At 43.8% G+C, this 20,033-nt stretch overlaps 1 protein-coding gene across 7 annotated transcripts in view; it reads left to right on the forward strand.

Moving 5' to 3' along the window:
• Nucleotides 1-20,033, forward strand: part of CFAP61 (cilia and flagella associated protein 61) — a 96,963-nt gene that overhangs the window by 50,281 nt on the left and 26,649 nt on the right. For all 7 annotated transcript variants that reach the window (XM_085054084.1, XM_085054082.1, XM_085054085.1 and 4 more), the window contains exons 18-24: nucleotides 1,398-1,496; nucleotides 4,656-4,824; nucleotides 6,692-6,848; nucleotides 11,803-12,101; nucleotides 15,271-15,598; nucleotides 15,823-15,914; nucleotides 17,645-17,850. In XM_085054084.1, coding sequence (XP_084910210.1) covers nucleotides 1,398-1,496; nucleotides 4,656-4,824; nucleotides 6,692-6,848; nucleotides 11,803-12,101; nucleotides 15,271-15,598; nucleotides 15,823-15,914; nucleotides 17,645-17,850 — 1,350 coding nt within the window. The remainder of the gene's footprint in view (nucleotides 1-1,397; nucleotides 1,497-4,655; nucleotides 4,825-6,691; nucleotides 6,849-11,802; nucleotides 12,102-15,270; nucleotides 15,599-15,822; nucleotides 15,915-17,644; nucleotides 17,851-20,033) is intronic.

Below are 20,033 nucleotides of genomic sequence, written 5' to 3' on the forward strand. Positions count from 1 at the left end.
ATGCTAATCAACATTTTGATGCCTATGAGATGAATGAGTGGGAAACATGAATTAATGTTTGGGGCATATGGGGATGCCATGGGAGCGCTGAGGTAGAAGTAAATCATTAGTTAGTGAATCGTACTGACTCAAAGGTCTGATTGAAGCTTCCTGCTCAGTGGGGAAGAAGGGAACAAATACCGTATGACTGGTGAAGCCTTGGATGCCTGCGTGTGGACTCAATAGAGGTAGAGCATCTGCAGAGGAAAATGGTATGTGACCAGATCAATAAAGTGCATCATCGTGCAGTCATGCAAAAGAAGCACACTGATGTTGCCTAGAACTTTGAGTCTGCCATGTATCTGATGCTGGCTCACAAGGATTCCATCCTAAACATTAACAATATTTAAACTTAATGTAATTGTAGCCCCTGGATTTGAATACCTTTTGGCAAGATGCCATGCAGCAAGTACAGATGACTTCAGCTCCATACTGAAAGGAAATCTCCTTGCTATGAGGGCAGGAGGATAGGAGGATGTGTGGGGTGTTTATGTCATTAATCCCATGTAAATAAATGCCAAGGAGCTGCGCTATGTTGGTGTGTGGAGTAACTGTAGCTGTTTGCACCTGAGGAGCTGTGCTCCCTGTGTGCAGATGGCATCACTCTTACACTCTACATTTAGCTTCGTGGATCAGGCTCACTCTCATTTACATGAAGACCATTTTGTGTCACTCAGGCAGCATAAGGTGGCCATAAATGAAGAGCAAATTCTATTTACATCCACCTCTGCAGAGTGACCTTAATTTAAATGAGAATCAGGCCCATAATCTGTATAAATATATGCACTCTGTTACATTAAGGTTATTTATTACTTTGTGCTCGGCCTGAGTATGCATGGAGATTTACCACAGATAATCCATAATCCAGAATTAAACTATTAATATGCATTTTGAGAGGGGCAGCCATAACCTTGAAATTCCTTGGTTTAAGTATGACCTTTAACTTTGTTTGAATATATTTTTTAAATGTATGAATAACAAATTAACATTGGTTGATAAAAAACATTCTGATTCCTTTGTACCATTTGCATCAGTCTATCCTTAACTTACAGAAAGCCTTGAAGATTAGAAGGCTTAATCACTCATAATATTTATTTGTTTTCAAATGTCAGATCACATTTAGTTCAACATACTGTCAGTCTTGTCCCCCTCCTCGCCCCGGCATTACTGAAACTGCAGTGGAAATTGTTCTTTTTGTATCCAGAGACACCTCCATCTGAGCAAAGTGAAACACTTTGTTTCTGTGTAAAGGAATTGCTTTCTGTGTCCTCCTGAACATGGAATTCTGAGCTATGCTGTTCCTTGGACATGCCCTCTGAATTTCTTCCAACTGGGGCTGTTTGTTTTTCTTTCCACAGGCCACGTCTGAAGTTCAACAACCTGATCTTGATTTCCCCTCATGGCCTTCCAGGAAAAGACCCACAGAGCTCCAAGCATAGAAGATTTTTAATTAACAGGTTTGACTTCACATCTAAACGCTTCCATAGCTCCTGCAGAAAACATAACACTTTGTAATTCTTGTGAACTTGTCCTAAATTTTAGATGCATCTGTAGAGAGCCCCAAAATACTCCAGTCTGTCTATCCAGCATGCACTCACCTGCAAGAGGAGTTGGATAGAATTCTGAATAGGGAAATATTAAAGACAGCAATACACTGTGTTATACCAGGACAGTGGTCTCTGCTTTCCACAGCTGAAGGGCAGTGGTGGAAGAGCCCTGTCTAGGGACTATGAAACATTTAATGAGCTTCCTTGTTTGCCAGTAAATATAATGTCTTCCATTTAGTCAGATAAAATCTTACCCTGTTAAAATTCACAGTATGTAATTGTCATTTAAATATAGCGTTTTTGTTTTTTATTTTGGAATAAATTACCACTGTGGACTTGAACATGATTGTTTTGAACATTGAGAAGCATAGAATTAAAATGGATCAGTTATTCTGAATAGTTGGGGAATGAACTTACACTAAGTTACTTAAATTTGGCATGTGACTCTCTGGAGCCTTCATGTTGTATTTTACCAAATCTTTTCCTCAGCGAGCAGCAGTACACTAAAGGGCTGTCTTTTTAAATGACAAGACAGCTCCACATCTGCTTGCTGAACCTTACAAATGAAATCTCTACAAAGATGTGAAAATGGCATAGTGGGAACCTGTTTAAAACCATCTGATTTGGAATTTTGCCCTGGCAAGGAATTTTTTACAAGTAGTTACCTGTATTAATTTTTGTGCTGTAGAAAGGGTTGTGCTCAAGTGCAACTCTAGCAAATGAAGGAATTATATGCTCACATAAATGCATATACCCTTTTTCCTAAGTTCACAGTAGAAAAGAGTTGTACTAACAAAGCATCCTTCCTGACAGAAAGTTGCAGTTCAGAGCTGCTTCACCAGATTTAGCTGTTAAATTCTGAAAGCAGATTAAGAGTGAAAATTGAACTCTGCAGGGTATGATTTCTGAAAGCATACCTGTGATTTTGGAGTGTCAGTCTCCTGGGGGCTGTGCACCTCAATTATAAAGGTGCTTTTGAAAACCTTCCTCTGTCCTTAATGTCCATTTTATTTATAGATTTCTGCATTATTATAGTAAGAATTGTCAGTGGTTTTCTCCCCTTATTTATTTGCCTCTGGTACCTGTGAGTACAGAGGATACAGAGCACCTCAGAAAGCCTGGTAATTCAGTCCTAAAATTCCCCAGGTCATGAAAGCAACTGTGTTTGTTCCTGTGGCATTCTGAAAGCCAGTTTTGGGAATTTGGTATCAACAATTAACATGGAACCAGGAGCTCTGTGTTGGGGTGCATGTCTGGGTATTAATGGCAAAGTAGCAGCTGTCAGTACAGGTCTGACCACACTCTCTGCTGCAGCTGCTGGTGCCACAGAACACTGTCAAATGCAGGAGCATGGGCCCAGCCCCTTCTGTTTATTCACTTTTAGGCCTGTGGGAGAAAGTGGAATATTTTTCATCACTAAGTATCAATAGAAAGTCAAGTTCGTGGGCCACTAAATGGCCATGAGCTTAGTTGGCAGGTGAAAATGTATTTTCTATAGTGACTTGAGCTCACAGCCTTGGTGAAACCCAGGGTCTCTGCACTGGCTGCTCCCATCCTGAGGTCCTGGCAGGGGTGAGACTCAGTTTCTTTCACATAGTATGTTCACAGTTCTTCTTGCTGTGTTGCTCTGGTCTCACAAACCAGACATCTGTGTGACACCAGCCATTTGTCTTTTTTGCTCATTTTAAACCTGTTGCATTCTCTTTCACTAGATCCTATGGGTTTATTGCTCTACAAAGCTATAAATGGATTTGTCCAGTTCTACTGAAGAAACCTAATTGAATAGGCTTTGTCTGGTGTAGGTTTTCTGTATCAGGGAGGTATGGAGTTGAGCCCAGCTGGATTTACACTGTGGCCAGCAACCTTCTGTGCATTTTCATGGTGGTCCATTGCCAGGTTCAGTGGTGTTCAAGGGTCATGGTGGACCTAGCTGGGAATGTTCTCTTCCTGGTCCTCATGTTTTATAGTGATGTGTCTGTTGCCCATCTCTATGGAAGTATTTTGTCTCCAGGGAGCTTTGTCTTTGCAGAAGGCTATGAAGCAGAGAGGGTGGTACAAATGGAATAAGTAAGTGTCCTGGTATTTGTTTGGTTGGATATACTTGGTGGAGGCACACTTTAAGGCCTTAAAAGATCTTTGGAAATAATTTTAATTTTCATTACTGAGGCATTAAAAGGGGTTTTGTTCCATTTGGATTTTGCTTTAAAATTGGCGTTTTTAAGTAGCAGCTTCCAGATCTTTGATACTTCTTTCACACACAGGAATATCTAATACTTTCTGCTTGGAACAGGCTTTAACACCCCTGAAACGTGAGAAAAGCAAACCTTGTCTGAGGCTGTCAAAGTCAATATGTGATTTTAGGGTACTGAATTTATACTGCCAGAGCATGTTGCTTGTGATGTGTGCTCCATGCATACCCTAAACATCCTGGAGCTGAGGACTAGCTTAGTGTGTTTTCAGAATTTGTCATTCTTGCATTGTGGAAAAGTTCATTTCAAAAATGGTCACCAATAGGAGATTTGAGATGTCTGCTTTTTATTTTTAGCTCTGACAACAATTTTTCTAGCTTTCTGTTTATTTTTAAACTTCTTGGACTCATACTTTGGAACATGGATGCTAAAATGATAGGGTGCATTCCCTGCATTTGTGTCTCACCATAGCTATGACTGATGAAGCTGAATAGCAAAGGAAGGATAGTGGGGGAAAAGCTGAATAAGGAAGTCTTGTCTTGGAGGAAGAATTAGACTGTTATTTTCTTTGCAGGTTCAAAAGCCTCAACTTCACATCAGCCTGCAAATGAAAAGCAGAGTAAAGCATATATTTCTGACTGTATTCTTAAATTACATGGTTGTAAGGCCCAGTGCTGGAAGGGATTGTTTGGTTTCAGCAGAAAGTTGTCAGTTTGTAACTGAGTATTTCTTAATGTCTAATCTTTTGCCATGAATGCAGTGAACTCACAGCAAAGGAGCAGGCAGAACCACTGGAGGCCTGGGCCGAGCTCACCAGATGTCTAATTTAATGCCTGCTGTCAGCTGCCGAAAGTCACTTACAGATATTCTTTCTTCATAGCCACTGTTTTAATGATGAAGATTATGCACAGATGTCACTTTGTTCCTGGGTTAACGTTGTGGTTGGTAAAATGACTGGCATAAACCGCACTGCCAAATACGTCATCGTTTCCGAGGAGGAGAAAGTGCCGTACGACTACCTGGTTCTGTGCACGGGACAGAACTACCAGGTGAGGTGTGTGCAGAGTGGAAACCAGCACAATATTCCCAGGTTTTCTACAGTGAATGGTGTTCCTAAGATTAAACAGAGCAGCCTTAGCAGGGGTAGCACCAGGCAGCTTGCAGCCCTTTTAGTGCTGCATGTTGGGCTGTGTTGATGCCGAAGGAGGAGAGGAGCATTGGGCAGAATTTCCCACCAGCAGTTTACTGCACAGGGCTGGGCATGAGGCAAAGCTGCCAGTGTTTTTGCCACTATAACCATTAAACCTGCTGAGGAGCAGGCTCAACTGACATGTGGCCCCAGCCACAGGAGACTTAACTCCAGCTGGTCTAACACCATTTGACCTAGTTTTGGAAACAGAGAGAATTCCTTATCAAATTAATTACTCATCTCACATGATGACCATGCCTAGGCACGTCTATAGTGCAGCTTGGTATTGTAGCACACAGCTGAGTTTCCAGTGAGACTGAAGCAGACCCTTAGCTGCATGTCAGATGTGGAATCAAGCTGAGCTCCAGCCCCACTCAGACTCCCTGGGCAGGGTGGCTTCTGGCTCCTATATCCCCATGAGGCTGTCAGGCCATGTAACCAAACAGGCAGCTTGGTACAGCCCCCTTGTTGCAGGGCTTTGCCTTACTGGGTTTTTTGGAGTAGGAGTTGTGAGCAAGGTGTTTTGCCTTTAAAATCAGGAGATGGATGTGAGCATGTCTGCAGTTTTACAGTGCTGTACCATGTCCCACAGCGGTGTCTGGCTGCATGTGTGCAGCAGGCTGTGCAGTCTGGGATCCCTTCTCAGAACAGAGCCACGCTTAAACAGCAGCCTGTGGTCACTCTTCAGCAGGGATGAAACAAAAGCTGAAGTGTGGGCTGAAAAAGTGCTCCTAGGAAAAGGTGTTTGGAGGTAACTCTGACTTGCAAAATAATTTAAGGTAAGGATCTACAGTCGAGGAGAAAGAAAGATAAAGCAAGCAAGAGAAAAGGCAGGTTTTATCTGCCTTTTAGAAGAAATCCCATCATCATCTATTCTCACTTTTAAACTATACAAAAGGATAAGAAGAAATTAGTGACTTCTGCTTTGTTATATGGAGCTCTAGTCTATCCTTTTTGTAAGTTGTCCCTTATTTGGTAGGTAGCCAAGTTAATGCTTAGTAAAACATTATCTGTTATGATTTAGAGATTTACTTGTTGAGTAAGATCTTTTGGTGTCATGCCTGGTTTTATATGACCCAGCAGTATTTCAGTTGATCTGGCTGGCAGTGAGAACAGGGTTAAGGATGTGGCTCAGTGGTGCTGAGGAAGTCAGGGACAAGATTCCATTTTTGCTTTGTACAGCTCCGATTGAGTTTGTTATTGTAAAGCAACATTATGCAGTGAATGTATTAGTGAATCTTCACGTTTGAACCATCAAGCAGTTTTCAGTCCCTTTCTCTGGGACAAAACCTGTTGTTGTAGAAGGTTGATTTTTGCTGACAAAAGGTGGAGGCAGTCCAGCTTCACAAAGACTTTCCAAGGGCCATTTAAAGTGATCTGTTATTCAGAAAGGTGCTGAGATCCCTCTTCTGTGTGTTGGGACATTTCTCATGTTTGCTGTGCAGTCCCTGGCGTTTTCCATGTGCCTCCACTTGTGCTGGCGCTGCAGTTTGAAAGAGTCACCCACATCCCACAGGAAATAGGGAACACATGCACATGTATGTACACTCAGCATGGCATGGATCCATATTCCCTGTGGCCATGGGTGTGTTTGCTGCTGCTGAGTGTGACGGAGGGTTGGGATGTGCCAGGAGATCAGCCCTTGGGTAGCCAGGGTGGGAGTGTCATTGTCTTTTAAAATCTCCAAGAGCTGTGCTATATATCCACTCACCAATTCATTTCTCCAGGCCTTGGCTCCTACGGGAGAAGAGATCAGTGAAGTTACAAGTAAACAGCCACAGAGATACATGGAGAAAGTCCCTTGCAATCACTTCACTCTCAACGATGCCCAGGACTGCTCAGAGGCAGCACGCTGGCTGAAGAAAAACCTCATCAGCTCCAAAGGTAAGGGGCTTCATTAACATACACACTTACAGAAATGTTTTCTAGGCTTATTATTTCCTTTATTCCATGGTATAACTGGTATCTGATTAATTTTAACAAAGTCTTTCATCTGCTGTGCTTTGTTTTCCAGATGAATTTATAATTTTTCACAATTTTTGATACCCAGCGTATTTCGCTGGGAAAGAAAGGTTTGAGATAGATTAATTATCTGCAGTTTTTATATAAAACAAAATGAGTCCCAAATGAAAATCTGTCTGGAGTCATTAATTAGCCAATTAAATAATAATTTAACTAGTGGATGTGTTTTTCTGTTGTATAGAAAAATATCTAGATTTGTGGCATAACACAAAGAAAACAAGTCTAAATTAGGAAGCCTTTGTCAGCATTGTATTCAGTTGCATCAGTTACAGATTTTCACATAGAACTGCAAGCTCCTGGTACTTTTTAACTCTTAAAATCAGACATTTGTGTAGATGTGCACCATCCCTGTATTTCCTCAGCCTTGGCATGTGCTCTGCTTGTATGTTCGTTAGTTCATCCACTGTGTGTGTGTGCATGCTTTGGAAAATATTTGGGACCACCCAGCTTTCTGAGTCAACTTTGAACCATAGAAAGAGAGACCAGAGAGTCAATGAGTTCATGCAATGTCAGTTCTTACTGGTTCTGAGTTAGGACAGTTCAGAGCAGGCAAGCTGACTTAGTGGGGAATTCCTGTTGGCAGAGTGCAAGAGCAGGACTTCCCTGAAGATGTGTTTTCCCTGCCTTGTTCACAGAGTGTGATGAGAATTGGCAGTGATTTGCTGCGGTGTAATGTTCACATCTGCTTGGCAGTCCTTTAGGGAAGTTCTCAAGATCTTGGAAATTCCTTTTTCATCCTCCAGCTCTTGCTGTGAGCAGCACAGGAGTCCATAAATGTGGCAGTATTTTCTCAGACAGCTTCCTCGCCTTGGGCATGTCAGTGGAGCCTCTGGAGCAGTCCAGCTCCACCTGTCCTCCAGCTGGTACCAGCCCCTGCCCACTTAGTCTTACCTGGTGTCCAGCTGGTACCAGCAGCTGACTTTGCATAAACAGTTGAGGTTGTTAGTTGTCCCTGTTTGCTACTGCTAGTCCTTCATTTAAATCCCTGAGTGCCCAGTCCTGGAACGTGCTCTGGTCTCCCTGTGCAGGGATCTGCCTGGGAGCAGCTGCCGGCTGGGATGTGTGGCGCTGGGAGGATCGGTCACTCTGCAGCAAATGGCATGATCACAGCACCTCACTTGCCTTGGCATGAGCGTGCCTTCTCCAGTAGTGGTACTAAAGTCATAGGATGTTCATCTTCACTTCCTTACTGCTGCTGGCCTTGGCTGCAGGGTGAAGCTGCATCTCTTTATGAGGCACTGGCCTGTCTTTACATGTAGAGAAGGTAAATTCACACCTCCTGATGTGGCTGGTCTGGAGGTATGGTCTAGGAGAGATGTGACCCCTTTCTCCCTGCTCTGGCTTCAGTTCCCTTTCCTTAATCTTCCCATCACGTTCTCTGCTGCTGTGCAGAGTGCCCAGCTGGAGAGGTCTTTCTCCACTGATCTCAGTTGCTCTTACTCACGCTGCTTCTTTTTCCAGCTATGTTTCTTACAAACACTGTTCTTTTAGTCTTGACAGTTGTGCCAGGGCTCTGGGAGAGCTTTCTGCTTCTGAGGGCTTGGGAGCAGGGCAAGCACTGGCCCCATGTCTGCCACTGTGGCTTCACTGATGAAACCCAGCTGCCTAATGCATGGAACCTGTTACAACTGTAATTGGGACTAATTGAAATTCATCTCCTATTAGCTCTGCACTTCCCATGAAAATAAAAGTAGGATGGAAGTAAAGTAAGGAACAAAACTGCTTTAATGGCCCAAAATGGAGCAATTATTTTTTTTCTCTTCACCTAAGCCTGGTTTACTGCCTTATTAAAAGCATGTTTGTAGGAATATTCTTGCATTAAAATTCCAGTGCATGAATCACCAACCGGAGCCACCAATGCTTTAGCTCACACTGGGTTTCTTCTTTAGCTTTTGCGAGCTGCAAAGATTCAGGTCACGTTAGGGTCACCGAAATCTTGTGCTTCCACTTGAGGAAAATGAATGAGTCTGCTCTGCAGCAGGACACTGACATTCGGGTAATAAACGATAAAACTACTGTAATGATCTTTATTTATGGCTGTTTTTTCTGTAGAAGATTATTATGTTTACTCACAGATACATACATTTTCATGTAGTTAAATAATAAAAGCATCGTGAGGAACTGCTCTCTGTCCAGTGGACGTAATTTCAGTCCATAATGAATATCTGTAGTTCCTAGACTACTTGCACTGTCATCTAAAAAGCCACTAATTTTGTAATAAGCAGAAGCAGTAAATTGTTGATTTACAAGAGGTCAATAAAGGAGCATTGCTTTCCCTGATCTAATGCAGTTGTATTTAATATTACCATATAAAACAGAATTTTAATTTTCCTTGAGAAATGTAGACTCACATCTGATCTTGTATTGTGATGCCAGTGTCTAATGCAGTGACTGAGCTTCTCTCTGAGGGGGCTGGTGCTGCCCAATGGTGAAGGTGTCTCAGCCCAACCTTGTCCTGGAGTCAGAATGGAGCTTTGCTGGGCTGTGCCTCCAGGAAACCCTCCTCATCCTCCTTTTCCAGCCGTGGATTCTTTTCACTGCTGATACGTTTCACTCCTTGCAAATTGAAAACATGTAAATGTAGCATGAGGCTGTTGGCACTGGCACACCACATTCTTGCCTGCACTGTCAGCACGTGGAGTTAATAAAAATGAGTATAGCAAAGCTGGTCTTTACCCACAGGTTCTTCTGGGTTGCTTCTTGCATTACACCCTGCTGCAGCAGGGAAAAACCAATCAGGCTTATGTCTGTCTTCTGTTTTGGCCCTCTCCTGAGGCTGGTGCAGCTGCAGACAGGTGTCCTGGCAAGCACAAGCCATAGGATAGATTCTTCTGGCTTGGGAAGTCAGGTCAGTGATGGACACATGAGACAGAACTCCTGTATTCTGTATGATATTTATGGAAGTAGTAAGATCTCTTCCTTCTTATGTTTTCAAATTGATGTATTTGCAGGTAAAATGGTTCTGTCCCTCTGGTCATCGCTGTGAACAGTGAAAAAGTGTTTTCCATCATTTCTGTGCAGTGTACTCATGGGGCAAGTCTTTTCCCTGGCAGCTATGAAGAGAGATGTTTCTTTGGCAGCTACAAGTAGCCAAACTGATAGGGACAAATAAAATAACCTTGTCGTCAAAGGGGAATAGTAGAACATCTGTTAACACTTTTATCATTAACATTCTTGGGCACTGGCTATATGCATGCTCAGTTTAGTATTGCCCTGCATCTCACACAGTAAAACATGGTCCAGTGAGATTAGTTTAGCCTATGAAATAATACAATTCAGGGTATAGGGGATGCTGTCACTTGTGGCGAGATGTAAATGCCACTGCTGAGATAAATGCGAGTTGTTTGCAGCACTGCCCAGGTGTGGGACATTAAAGCACTGAAGGTGCTTTTTTGCATCGCTGTGCTGACGTGTGAAATCTGAAACACCATCAGACCCAGCATGCGGGAGCTGATGTGGACCATGGGCAGGCAGGTGGAGGTGTTCCTGCCTCTGTGTGGACTCCAGCTGGAGCTTGGGGCTGGAGCAGCTGAGCATGGCACAGCTGTGGGGCATGTGGTGCATGGAGAGCCTGCAGGGCTGGGTTCTGGCCCTCATGTGAAGGGTCCTTAGACCCCAGGAGAGGAGTTCCCTACACAAGCTGGGCCGTTTTGTCTGGATTACTCAATGGCTTAGTGGATCACAGAGCAGACAAATAGTTCTTATTCCAAGCAGGGGCACAGAGGGAATAGGGAGGAGAGGAGTACATCTCAGTCCTGCTCAGAGGAATGTTTGTGTGTTTTATATTAGACAGTCCTGAGATAAAACACACAGCTGCTCCACTGCATCCCAGCTCTTCCTCCCTTATTGTCAGGAGGGCTTTAGCCACGAGGCTGGAGAGTCCCGTTGTGCTCACACAGAACAGACCCTCCTCTCTTCATATTCCTGCTCAGCTCTGACTGTGCTGTTTGAAGTGGTAGCAGTTCAGGATGAGAATGAGCAGGGCCCTGCCCGGCGTCTCTGCAGTGCCAGGCAGGAGGGCTGGGTCAGACCTGAGCTTCCTTTGCCTGTGGAGGGAGGATGGAGCTGGGTTCAGGAGTAGTTTTTGTGCTGATGCTGATACCCTGCAGAAGGAGCAGCAGTTCCTACACACTGCTGTCGTGGCAGCTGCTCAGATGGTTGGCTGCCTCCAGCTTGCTGAGCCCCCAGCAGTGAGCAGGGATGGAGCTGGCTGCAGTTTGGGCATTGTGCCATGTGCAGCTGCCTTCAGAGTGGTGCCGAGCTCTCCCCACCACCAGGGACAGGTACATCTGCAGGGCCATCCCCATTCTCTGGATATCAGGCTTTGGCAGAAGGGAGCAGCAGCACTGGTGACGTCCATGTGGCACAAGGGCTTGTTTTCTGTAACTTGGCCTTTCCACGGTTTGTGAGGGTTTTCTGCATGATGTATTGAATTTGATTCTGTCTGCTCCCCCCTCTATCAGTCCTTTGAATTAGCAAAATTAAGGAGAGAGGATAGAAAAAAATTAAAATTATGCTTTATTTATTTCTTTCTATATTTATTCCAGAGGCTTTTCAATCAAAATAATTTCAAATTGTGGTGTCAGGATGAATATCATACTTCTGTGTTAAGTACTTGCCTACTTTGTGGGATGTTTTGTACAGATTCTTCACTAAATTATCTTAGCTGCTGTTGCTAGGTTACATTGTTTTCTTCATAGCATCAGAGAAATAAGAGGGTCAAAGAGAGCAGTTCCATGTTATTATCATCTGAGTTATACTAATAAGGTTTTCATTGTATGTCTTAGAAATCTTTCCCCCTTTTTTTTCCTCTAAGGGAACGTCATTGTCTATGGGAATACAATTGACATTTACACCACGGTAGAAACCCTGTTATCCCTTGGGATTCATGGCTCCCGCATCCATCTCGTGCAGGCTCCGCTCAGCTCTGCCGCTCCCTGCCTCAGTGACGCCGCCGTGGAGCACACGGTGGTGGAGGCCCTGTCAGGGGCGGGTGTGGCCATGCACCAGGACACTGTCCTGGCACAGTGGGGCCAGGATGACCATGGCCTCATCACCTGGGCTGCCTTCACCACTGCCACAAACCCAACTGCAGCGCTCCAACTGCAGTGCTCAGTAAGTACATGCTTCCTGTGCCTTTCCTTCAGGCTGTCTTTTTAACACAAAAGCCATCAAATGTAGATGGTCCCTCATTGACTTACCTATTTCGTCATCTCTAGGAGATGGAACATTCACTTGTTAGTCTCAGGGATTGTTTTTTTCAAAATCCAAATGAATCAATTGTTAATGTCCTGATTTGGATTAAAATGTATTTAAGTCACCTGACACACAAGTAGTTGTTCACTGCTGAGTGACAAATATTCTTAATTCATTTTCTAAGTAATTCTAGAAATCCTTTTCTTATTTAAATGTGCAGTTACTCCTGTCTATAGTTATGTGCATTTGATTGTCACAGTGGAAGCCAAAAACACCGGGATAGTATGTAACTTGATGAAAACATTTTAAGCAAGTTCCTTTCCCTCTACATCAATGATTTTTTTCACTTCCAGTACCAATATCTTATGGAAGCTGTAGGCATGTTCACAGGTGGGGCTCTGCTCTGAGACTGGGGACAGGTTATAGCCTTTCCTAAGGGATAGTTCTGTTTTCCTTTATTGGGCTAATCCACAGGAGTGAACACTTCTGATAGAGTCACTTCAAAACCTGCATCTGTGGGGAGCCACCAGCCCCTCCTCACTCCCCGCTGTGTGTGCTCTACACTGTGCATCTGGTGGCTTTAACTGCAGAGAGGACGAGCCCTGTGCCTCTTGCAGAGAGCTCCCCAGGTGTCAGCGTCCCTGCTGGCCTCCCTGCTCTGCAGCCTTTTTCCTTTCAATTCAGGGATAGTTAAGCCTTTCATGGTGGAGGTGAGGACCTCACATAGCACTTTTTTCCATAGTGGTCTCCTGATTTTGGTCTCCATATCAGTAGTGAAATTCCTCCCACTCTCACCTTGTATGCAGCTTTTCAAGTTCTCTCCTCTTTCCTTGAAGTCTATTCCTATCCTTCCACAGAGATCTCAGTGTGGTTCTTGTTTTTGCAACTTGGTATCCACTGACCACCTTCCCTTCAGCAGCTCTCCCTTTTCCATGTTACCTTGCCTGTGTGGCCTACACCATTCCTTCAGACACCTCTGGCCTTGGGGTTTCTTTCTCCTGCCCATTTATGCCCCATGCTTATCTTTCCTCCTCGAGGTCTCTCTTTCTCAGCCTCCAAAATGAAAGACCAGCAATTACTTGTGATGTGAAGGGCTTTGTATTCTCCAAAACCAGTTCAGCTGGCATGCAAGGCTCCTGTATCTGCCTCCAGCCACAGGAGCCTGGGAGGCTGGACTTAGGGGAGGAGCGGGCTCTGGAGAGCAGCTCCACCAGGAAGGCAGCTGCACTCACGAGAGACCCAGGCTCTGCAGGAATCAGCTCTGGAGCAGCTCTGGGCCGTCTGGGATTTCAGCCAGTATCAACTGTTGATTGGCAGTTCTTGGGGACTTAATTTGTTGAGTCCTGCAGGATAAAAACAACAGGAGAAAATCTCTTCTTTCCCTAAAGCAGCAGCCTCCTTCCCTCCTCCCTCCCTCCTGCCCAGGCTGACAGATGGCTCCCGCCTGGAGGTTGCAGCCCTCCCCTCCCCTCCGGTGACACTGTCCTGCCTGTCAGCCGGCAGGATGTGGGGCTGTGTGGTCCCCTTGCCCCCGTGGGCAGAGCTTCCCTGAATTTTGGCTCTGCTACATGGTCAGAATACACTTAGCTGTGCATAGTTCATCCCTTGATTTTATCTATGAACAAGCCCAGGGGCTCTGGCTCCTCCACTGCTGCATCTCTGTTTATGCCAGTGTTGCTAAAATCTCCAGCTCCCTTTGCTTCCCTCTCCTGTGCCTTTTCTTTCATCTACTCATCCAGCCAGTTGAATATCTGACACTTGCCCTTAGTTCCCAGGGAAGCTCTCTGGGGATACAACTGGATAACACCTTTACCCTGGTCATGGCTCTGTCCTGAGCTGGCACAAAGGGAAGGATGGATTAGAGATCTCCTTTGTCCTGGCACAATTATGTCTTGGGTTGTTCAGGATGAAGGTAGCAAGGGAAAATGTGCTCATCTGAGACCCTTCCACCCTTTCCTCAGCCAGTAAAGGAATATTTCTTGCTGGAGGGGCAGCAACTTGTCAACTAATGGTTTTAAAGGCTGGAGGCACTGATCACCAGAAAAGCTCTGTGTGAGGGCTCTGGGGCTTCACAAACTGTTGTAGTGATGAGACAGTCAGTCTTCATCTGTGTTCTTTGCAGACTGTGGTCTTGTTCAAAACATTTCTCAGTGCTGTCATTCCTTTCACCCCTCAGTGTCCGGCGGGCTCTCCTGTTTTACACTCGCTGGGGACTGTGTTCTGCCAGCTCTCAGTTTATCCTTTGCCAGAGAAAGCTTGGAGAATGCTGCTCGTGGTTGTTGCTTCTCCCATGCCTGCTGTCTGCTCCCAGCACGACCTGCTTTGCAGTGCTGGCTGTGCTGCCTCAGCTTCTATGTGGGGAGAGGAGCTCTGCTGCCTTGTGGCCCAGGAGAGCAACAGTGCCACAAGAAGACAAAAGGAGAGAATTATCACTAGCTCTTTCTTTAAGACTTAAAGCAGGAATTTATGGATTTAGGATCTTTGACTTCTGCAGCTTCTACTGACTGAAATTCTGCTGCTATAGCTGGAATGAGGATGATGTTTCCTCTGAACAATTTTAATTTCTAATCTTTCCATTTCATTGACTGTCCCTGCGCTGGTAGCCAAAGTAACTGTTAGTAAACAGAATCAACAGTTGGGAAAACACTTGTAATACACAATTATCCTGCTAAATTCCAAATACTTTGTGCTTTACTGTTCCTTGTGGTTTCAGATTGGTGAGAGAATTTGAAAGAAAACAAACTTCACAAAGGGTTCAGGTCTGTGTTCCATCCTTGTACTAACACAGAAAATATGCCCACTCAGACTGTTTGATGTAGCAAATATTGAAGTTTTAAAACTATTTAATAAACAGAAGCAGTTGAGTCTAGTTTAGTACTTCTTATTTCTGCTGTCTTAGTTTTAACTTTGGTAGCTGTAAATGTTGGATCAGAAAGATCTCTCTGCTGTGCCAGTGCTGCTAAAATCATACTATATTTCATACTCTTGTTTTTTAAAATCACATTCAGAATGAAGTCTGGGTTTTGATTTATGAAATCAGCCAGTAAGTAATATACAAGTACCTACACTTATATACATCTCTTTTTAGGCATTTTTTAGCTTTGCCTACAGGACAGTGGATCGTGAAACCCTTAAGGCCATCAATGATTCTTGCCTTGTTTTTGATGGAAGACTTGTGATTGATGCCAAGTTCCAAACCAGTGATGTCAGCATCAGGGCTGCAGGTCCTCTGACAAAGTTTGCCAGGAGATACTATAGAGATGACTTGACACACAGCGACTTCAACTCCAAGGAGATTGGCTTTCAGCTTGCTGCATCCATGCTGAGTCTTTTTGATCCAACCCCTCAGCCCAGTTCTGAGACACCAGAGGGCTCAGAGGGACTCATCCCTGTGTACAGAAGCTGCAAAGTTCAAGGTATGTCCAGCTGGATTTCTGTCACACTTCCATCCCCTCTGAGGTATTTTTGCTCTTCCATAGTACAGGCAGGTCCATCTCACCTCAGGTTACATCCCATGGCAGTACTGCCCTCAAAGCTCCTTATGTAGTGGAAAAAGATGATAGCAGAAGGAGGAAAAACAAATATATTATTTTCTTCATTATTAATGACTTAATAAATCTCATCTGTTCATTTATGGCAGGAGGTGTTCTTCCTGGAGGTTATAACTACTTGCACGTTTCCAAGCCAGGAATCCCCATGCCCTTGGGTATAGAACTTGCCCCGTGTGATCACGTAAGTTAAAGAGTGGAACCTTTTCTTGTTTCATTCCCCCCTTTGTTTGAAAAGATGTTCCTATTTAGGGTAGCTGGGCCTGGGGGTGCTGTATACACCAGGTACAGTTGGAGAACCAGGAGGAGTCACAGAACTAAATGAACATCTCAGGTGTTCCTTTCCACATTTCTTGGTGTTTGGCTTTCTCCAAATATTCCTGTTTTCCATACAGAGGACACAGGACAGTATTAGCAGGATTTCATGCTTTCAGCCTTACTGATGAGCCTCTTTCCTTCTTGCAATATGGTGCTGCAAGTGCATGCAGATGATTAAGTGTGGCAGTCCATCAGGGAAATTCAGCTGACTTCTAGAATAGTAGGAAGTATTGTGGAAGAGATGCTCTGTGCTGCTAGAAAATAGCAAGTCCTGCAGCCATGAGAGTTGTCTTGGAACAGGACAGAGGGTAGCACTCCACATGTTGGGCTGCAAGGGAGATTGTCCCAGGATAAAAATGTGGACGTGCTTCAATTACTGGAGAACCTGACTTGAGGCAAGAAAAGGACTAGATTAATGTCTTTTAAAGCCAGAGAGAGCTTTCCACCTAGGCAAGATCCTCTTTCACACAGATTGTACCTTTTTCCTTCGGAATTTCTTCATCAAGCCCATTTTTGCAGTTGATTTAAAGAGCAGTTTTTAAAAGGCTACTTCAGTGTTGATTTTAAAACCTGGACAATGGCCCATAGAAACAAATGGGCTTTTTAAAAAAAGAGAATGGTTTAGGGAGAGGAATCAAAGCATGGCTCACCTTGTTTTCCAGAGCCAGGATGAGCCATCCAAAGCAGCATGTAGTGGAAAGCAGAAAGGGCTATCAGAGAGAGGAATTGGTTTTGTTACTTCAAATTGCTAGAATATGATTAGAATTCTTTTGCTGCCACTCTGATTTACCTGCTGATTACCTGAAAGGGGTCCATCTTTAAAGCTACTCCAGAAACTTCATGTAAATCCAAAAAGAATTTCCTAAAAAAGAAGTAAGATAAGCTAGTGAAAGGTACTAGCTTAGATGTGAAAATACTAAAGGTTCCTGTAGCTTAGCAACAGGTTGTAGAAAAGTATAAAACTGTAACAGGAATACAGCTTGAAAAAACAGCTTCAAGTTATTTGATCATTCCACTCCAGAATGAGGTTTGAAGCAAATTTTTACATTTTTGTCTAAGTGATTGATTTAAGTAGCTGAAGCTAAATGCTACAGTTTTAGCATCAACACCCAATATTGGTGTTCTTTTATAGACAGTAAACACGATATGCTGTGTGTGTGCTTTGTGTCATAAATGAGGCTGAATGGAGTTCAATTGAGTTGCCCAAACAGAACTATCCAGTGTTATTTGGGATGCCTCAGGGCATCCCTCCTGACTCCAGCTGCTGCTTCAGGAGGTCACAGGTCCCTGTGGATCCAGTGTCATGCTGCCAGCACAGCCAGAGGGCCTGAGTCCCCCAGGTGTCTGCAGTGGCACTTGGCTGGTGCTGCACAGTTGGGTAGGCAGTAACCAAACTAAACCACATGGAAAATTTGTGTCCAAGCCACAGCAACGTGCCTGATGACCCACTGTGTCAGGAGTGGTCTCTCGATTATAAAAAAAGGGTTGTGGCTATTAAGAAATGGGAACTACGGGCTGGGAACCCCTTGCTGACCCTGTACATATGCCAGATCAGGTGTTCCATCTCCACAGCCTTCCTGCTGTTTTCTGTTCCAGGGCGTGGAGATTGTAACTGGGGAGGCAGGACATGGGAATTACTTCAGGATGCACTTCGACAGATTCAATACGGTGGATAGCATCACCTGCTTCTCCAAGGAACCCTTCCCTGTCTCCAACTATATCTGCTTGTATGGACAGCATGAGCGCCTGCTTAATGACCTGTTTTATCGCTGGAGGGCCGGGCAGCTCACAGACCTCTACAGGTGAGAGAAACTCTACGTTGTGCAGAGAGTCTACATTCTAGCAGAATTTTAGTTTTATCTTATCGTGGTTTGTCTTCTGGCTGTTTTCCCTTGGAAAAAGAGGTAGACAAAAAAGTTTAAAAATGTTTTCCATTATTTGTAAAATTATCAGTAGTAATAGTCCTTGTTTCAAGTCCTGAGGACTTTCCTGGAAAGAACTGTGCATCTGAGATTTACTTAGAGGAAGAGCAATGGTTTACTTGACTGTCTTTCACCTGAAGGAACATTTCAGTGTCTTTATCACTTTTGTTTAGAATATTCAGCAGGTTAATCATTAAGGTGAACCTGAACAATCCTTTATTACTGAAGATTCAGGTTAAGTTGCTTTTAAAATTATTTTTGTTGCTTGAATCAAATTTTTAATCCAAAGGTTTCTAGGGAGGTATTTAAATAAGTCATGGTGATAGTCATGCTCAACAACTTGCCTATTTTTATCTGTTGATAAATCCTGAAGGGGTGAGAGAGACTAAAGAGCCTTGTTAGTTCCAGTCAGGTGCTATCTCCTCTGAGGGAATTTGTCGTTGCTTTTGATTTTCATTTTAAGAAATCCCTCATGAATGGTGCTTTGGAACATGAACTGTCACAGATAGAGTAGCGAAGTATTGCCTTACATCAGGAACAAATGATCAGTTTTAATTGTGATACAAAGCTGCGAGTGGTGCCTGAAACATTTCTGGGTCTGATTTTGTTATATTTACAAGTGATTGGAAGAAAGGTACAAATGGTGGCAAAATTTTCAGATTAAATGTTGTTATTTAGGTAACAGTTTATAAAAGTTTGCTATAAAGGGTGTACTGTGGTCCAGAAGATGCTTGTGAGTTTTTGCTGCTATAGGGCTTGATTTTGGTCTATAGCAAATGTTGGGTTTGTTTTACAAGAGTGGGAACTGTGGGCAAATGTGAACTTCTCCTGAACAGCACATTGTCAGTAAGTGTTAAGGAGAAACTGAAGGAGAGTGACACAAGTGCATGAGAGATGGGCTAAAACAGCAGGTAATTTCCTTTCCTTGTCACAGCTCATGCTGATCATACATTTGGAGCACTGAAAGAACTCAATATTCAGGCTGTGGCAAGGTACCCTCAGTCCTTTTTATGGCGTTACAGTGTGCAAACACATTGTGAGCTCATCTGTTCTGTGAACCACACCGAGGCCGTGGCTGTTTGCCCAGGTGTGGTTAGTGTCATTTGTTCGGTGTAGCAGCAAGTTTCACACCAGTAGCAACATCTGGAAGAATAAATCATCTTGCTTTGGGATTTCAACCTGCAGCACAAGTAGCAGTATTTTCCTGACCTTGCCCAAAGGATCTCGGGTGTGCTGCACACAGGGACACCATGTATCAGGGCCTCATCACATCCCTTCAGCTCTCCTTAATTAGTGGTGATGAACTAATTTTGGACTTGTCTTTTACAGCCTTTAGACAGTGATGTTGTTTGGGACCTTTTGCCTCATTATTTTATCTCACCTGTCATTAGCCTGTGGCAGAATTCCTGAATTACAGTTGCCAGGTTTTTCTTATCTGGTTATTTTATTGCCTCCAGTCTTCTGTATACCTTATCTTTAGATAGATTTGTTGCTTCCCTTGTTGCTCTTTGGTCATATGAATGAAATCCCATATGTTGCTCTGCAGCCGTGAACATATGCTGCTCTTTAATCCTTGTTCATGTGGTTCTTGTAGCACTTACACACACAGACACACACGTGCTTGCATTCCCATTCATCCCAACTTGGTGTTCCTGTTACAAATATCCATCCTGTGAGGAGGGAGCATTCTCCAGCAGGTGTAACAGGTAAACTGCCTGGCATCCCCATGGAGCATTCCTGGCACACAACAAGCTGGCACAGAATTTCCTGCTTTCAGGACATGAAGCAACAGAAGAAGGCTGGCAGTATAATGTGCTCTCATAATGTATCACAGTACATCTACATCCCCACAGTACAGTGTCACATAAAATGTTCATATATTTGTGTGCAGTGTGCAATAGACAGTGTTAAAACCAAGCCATGAGAAGACTGTTTATTAGAAAACCATTACACTGACAAATGGTTCAGCATGTCTTGTGAGTTTTCTTGATACTTTTTTGTAGAGAAAAAGTGGTGCCTCATTGGCTTTTGGTACGGAATTCACTGATTCCTATGCGTGTGAT

The sequence above is a fragment of the Lichenostomus cassidix genome, chromosome 3 (assembly GCF_008360975.1).
Source record: "Lichenostomus cassidix isolate B80296 chromosome 3, HeHo_3.0, whole genome shotgun sequence".
Lineage (NCBI taxonomy): Eukaryota > Metazoa > Chordata > Aves > Passeriformes > Meliphagidae > Lichenostomus > Lichenostomus cassidix.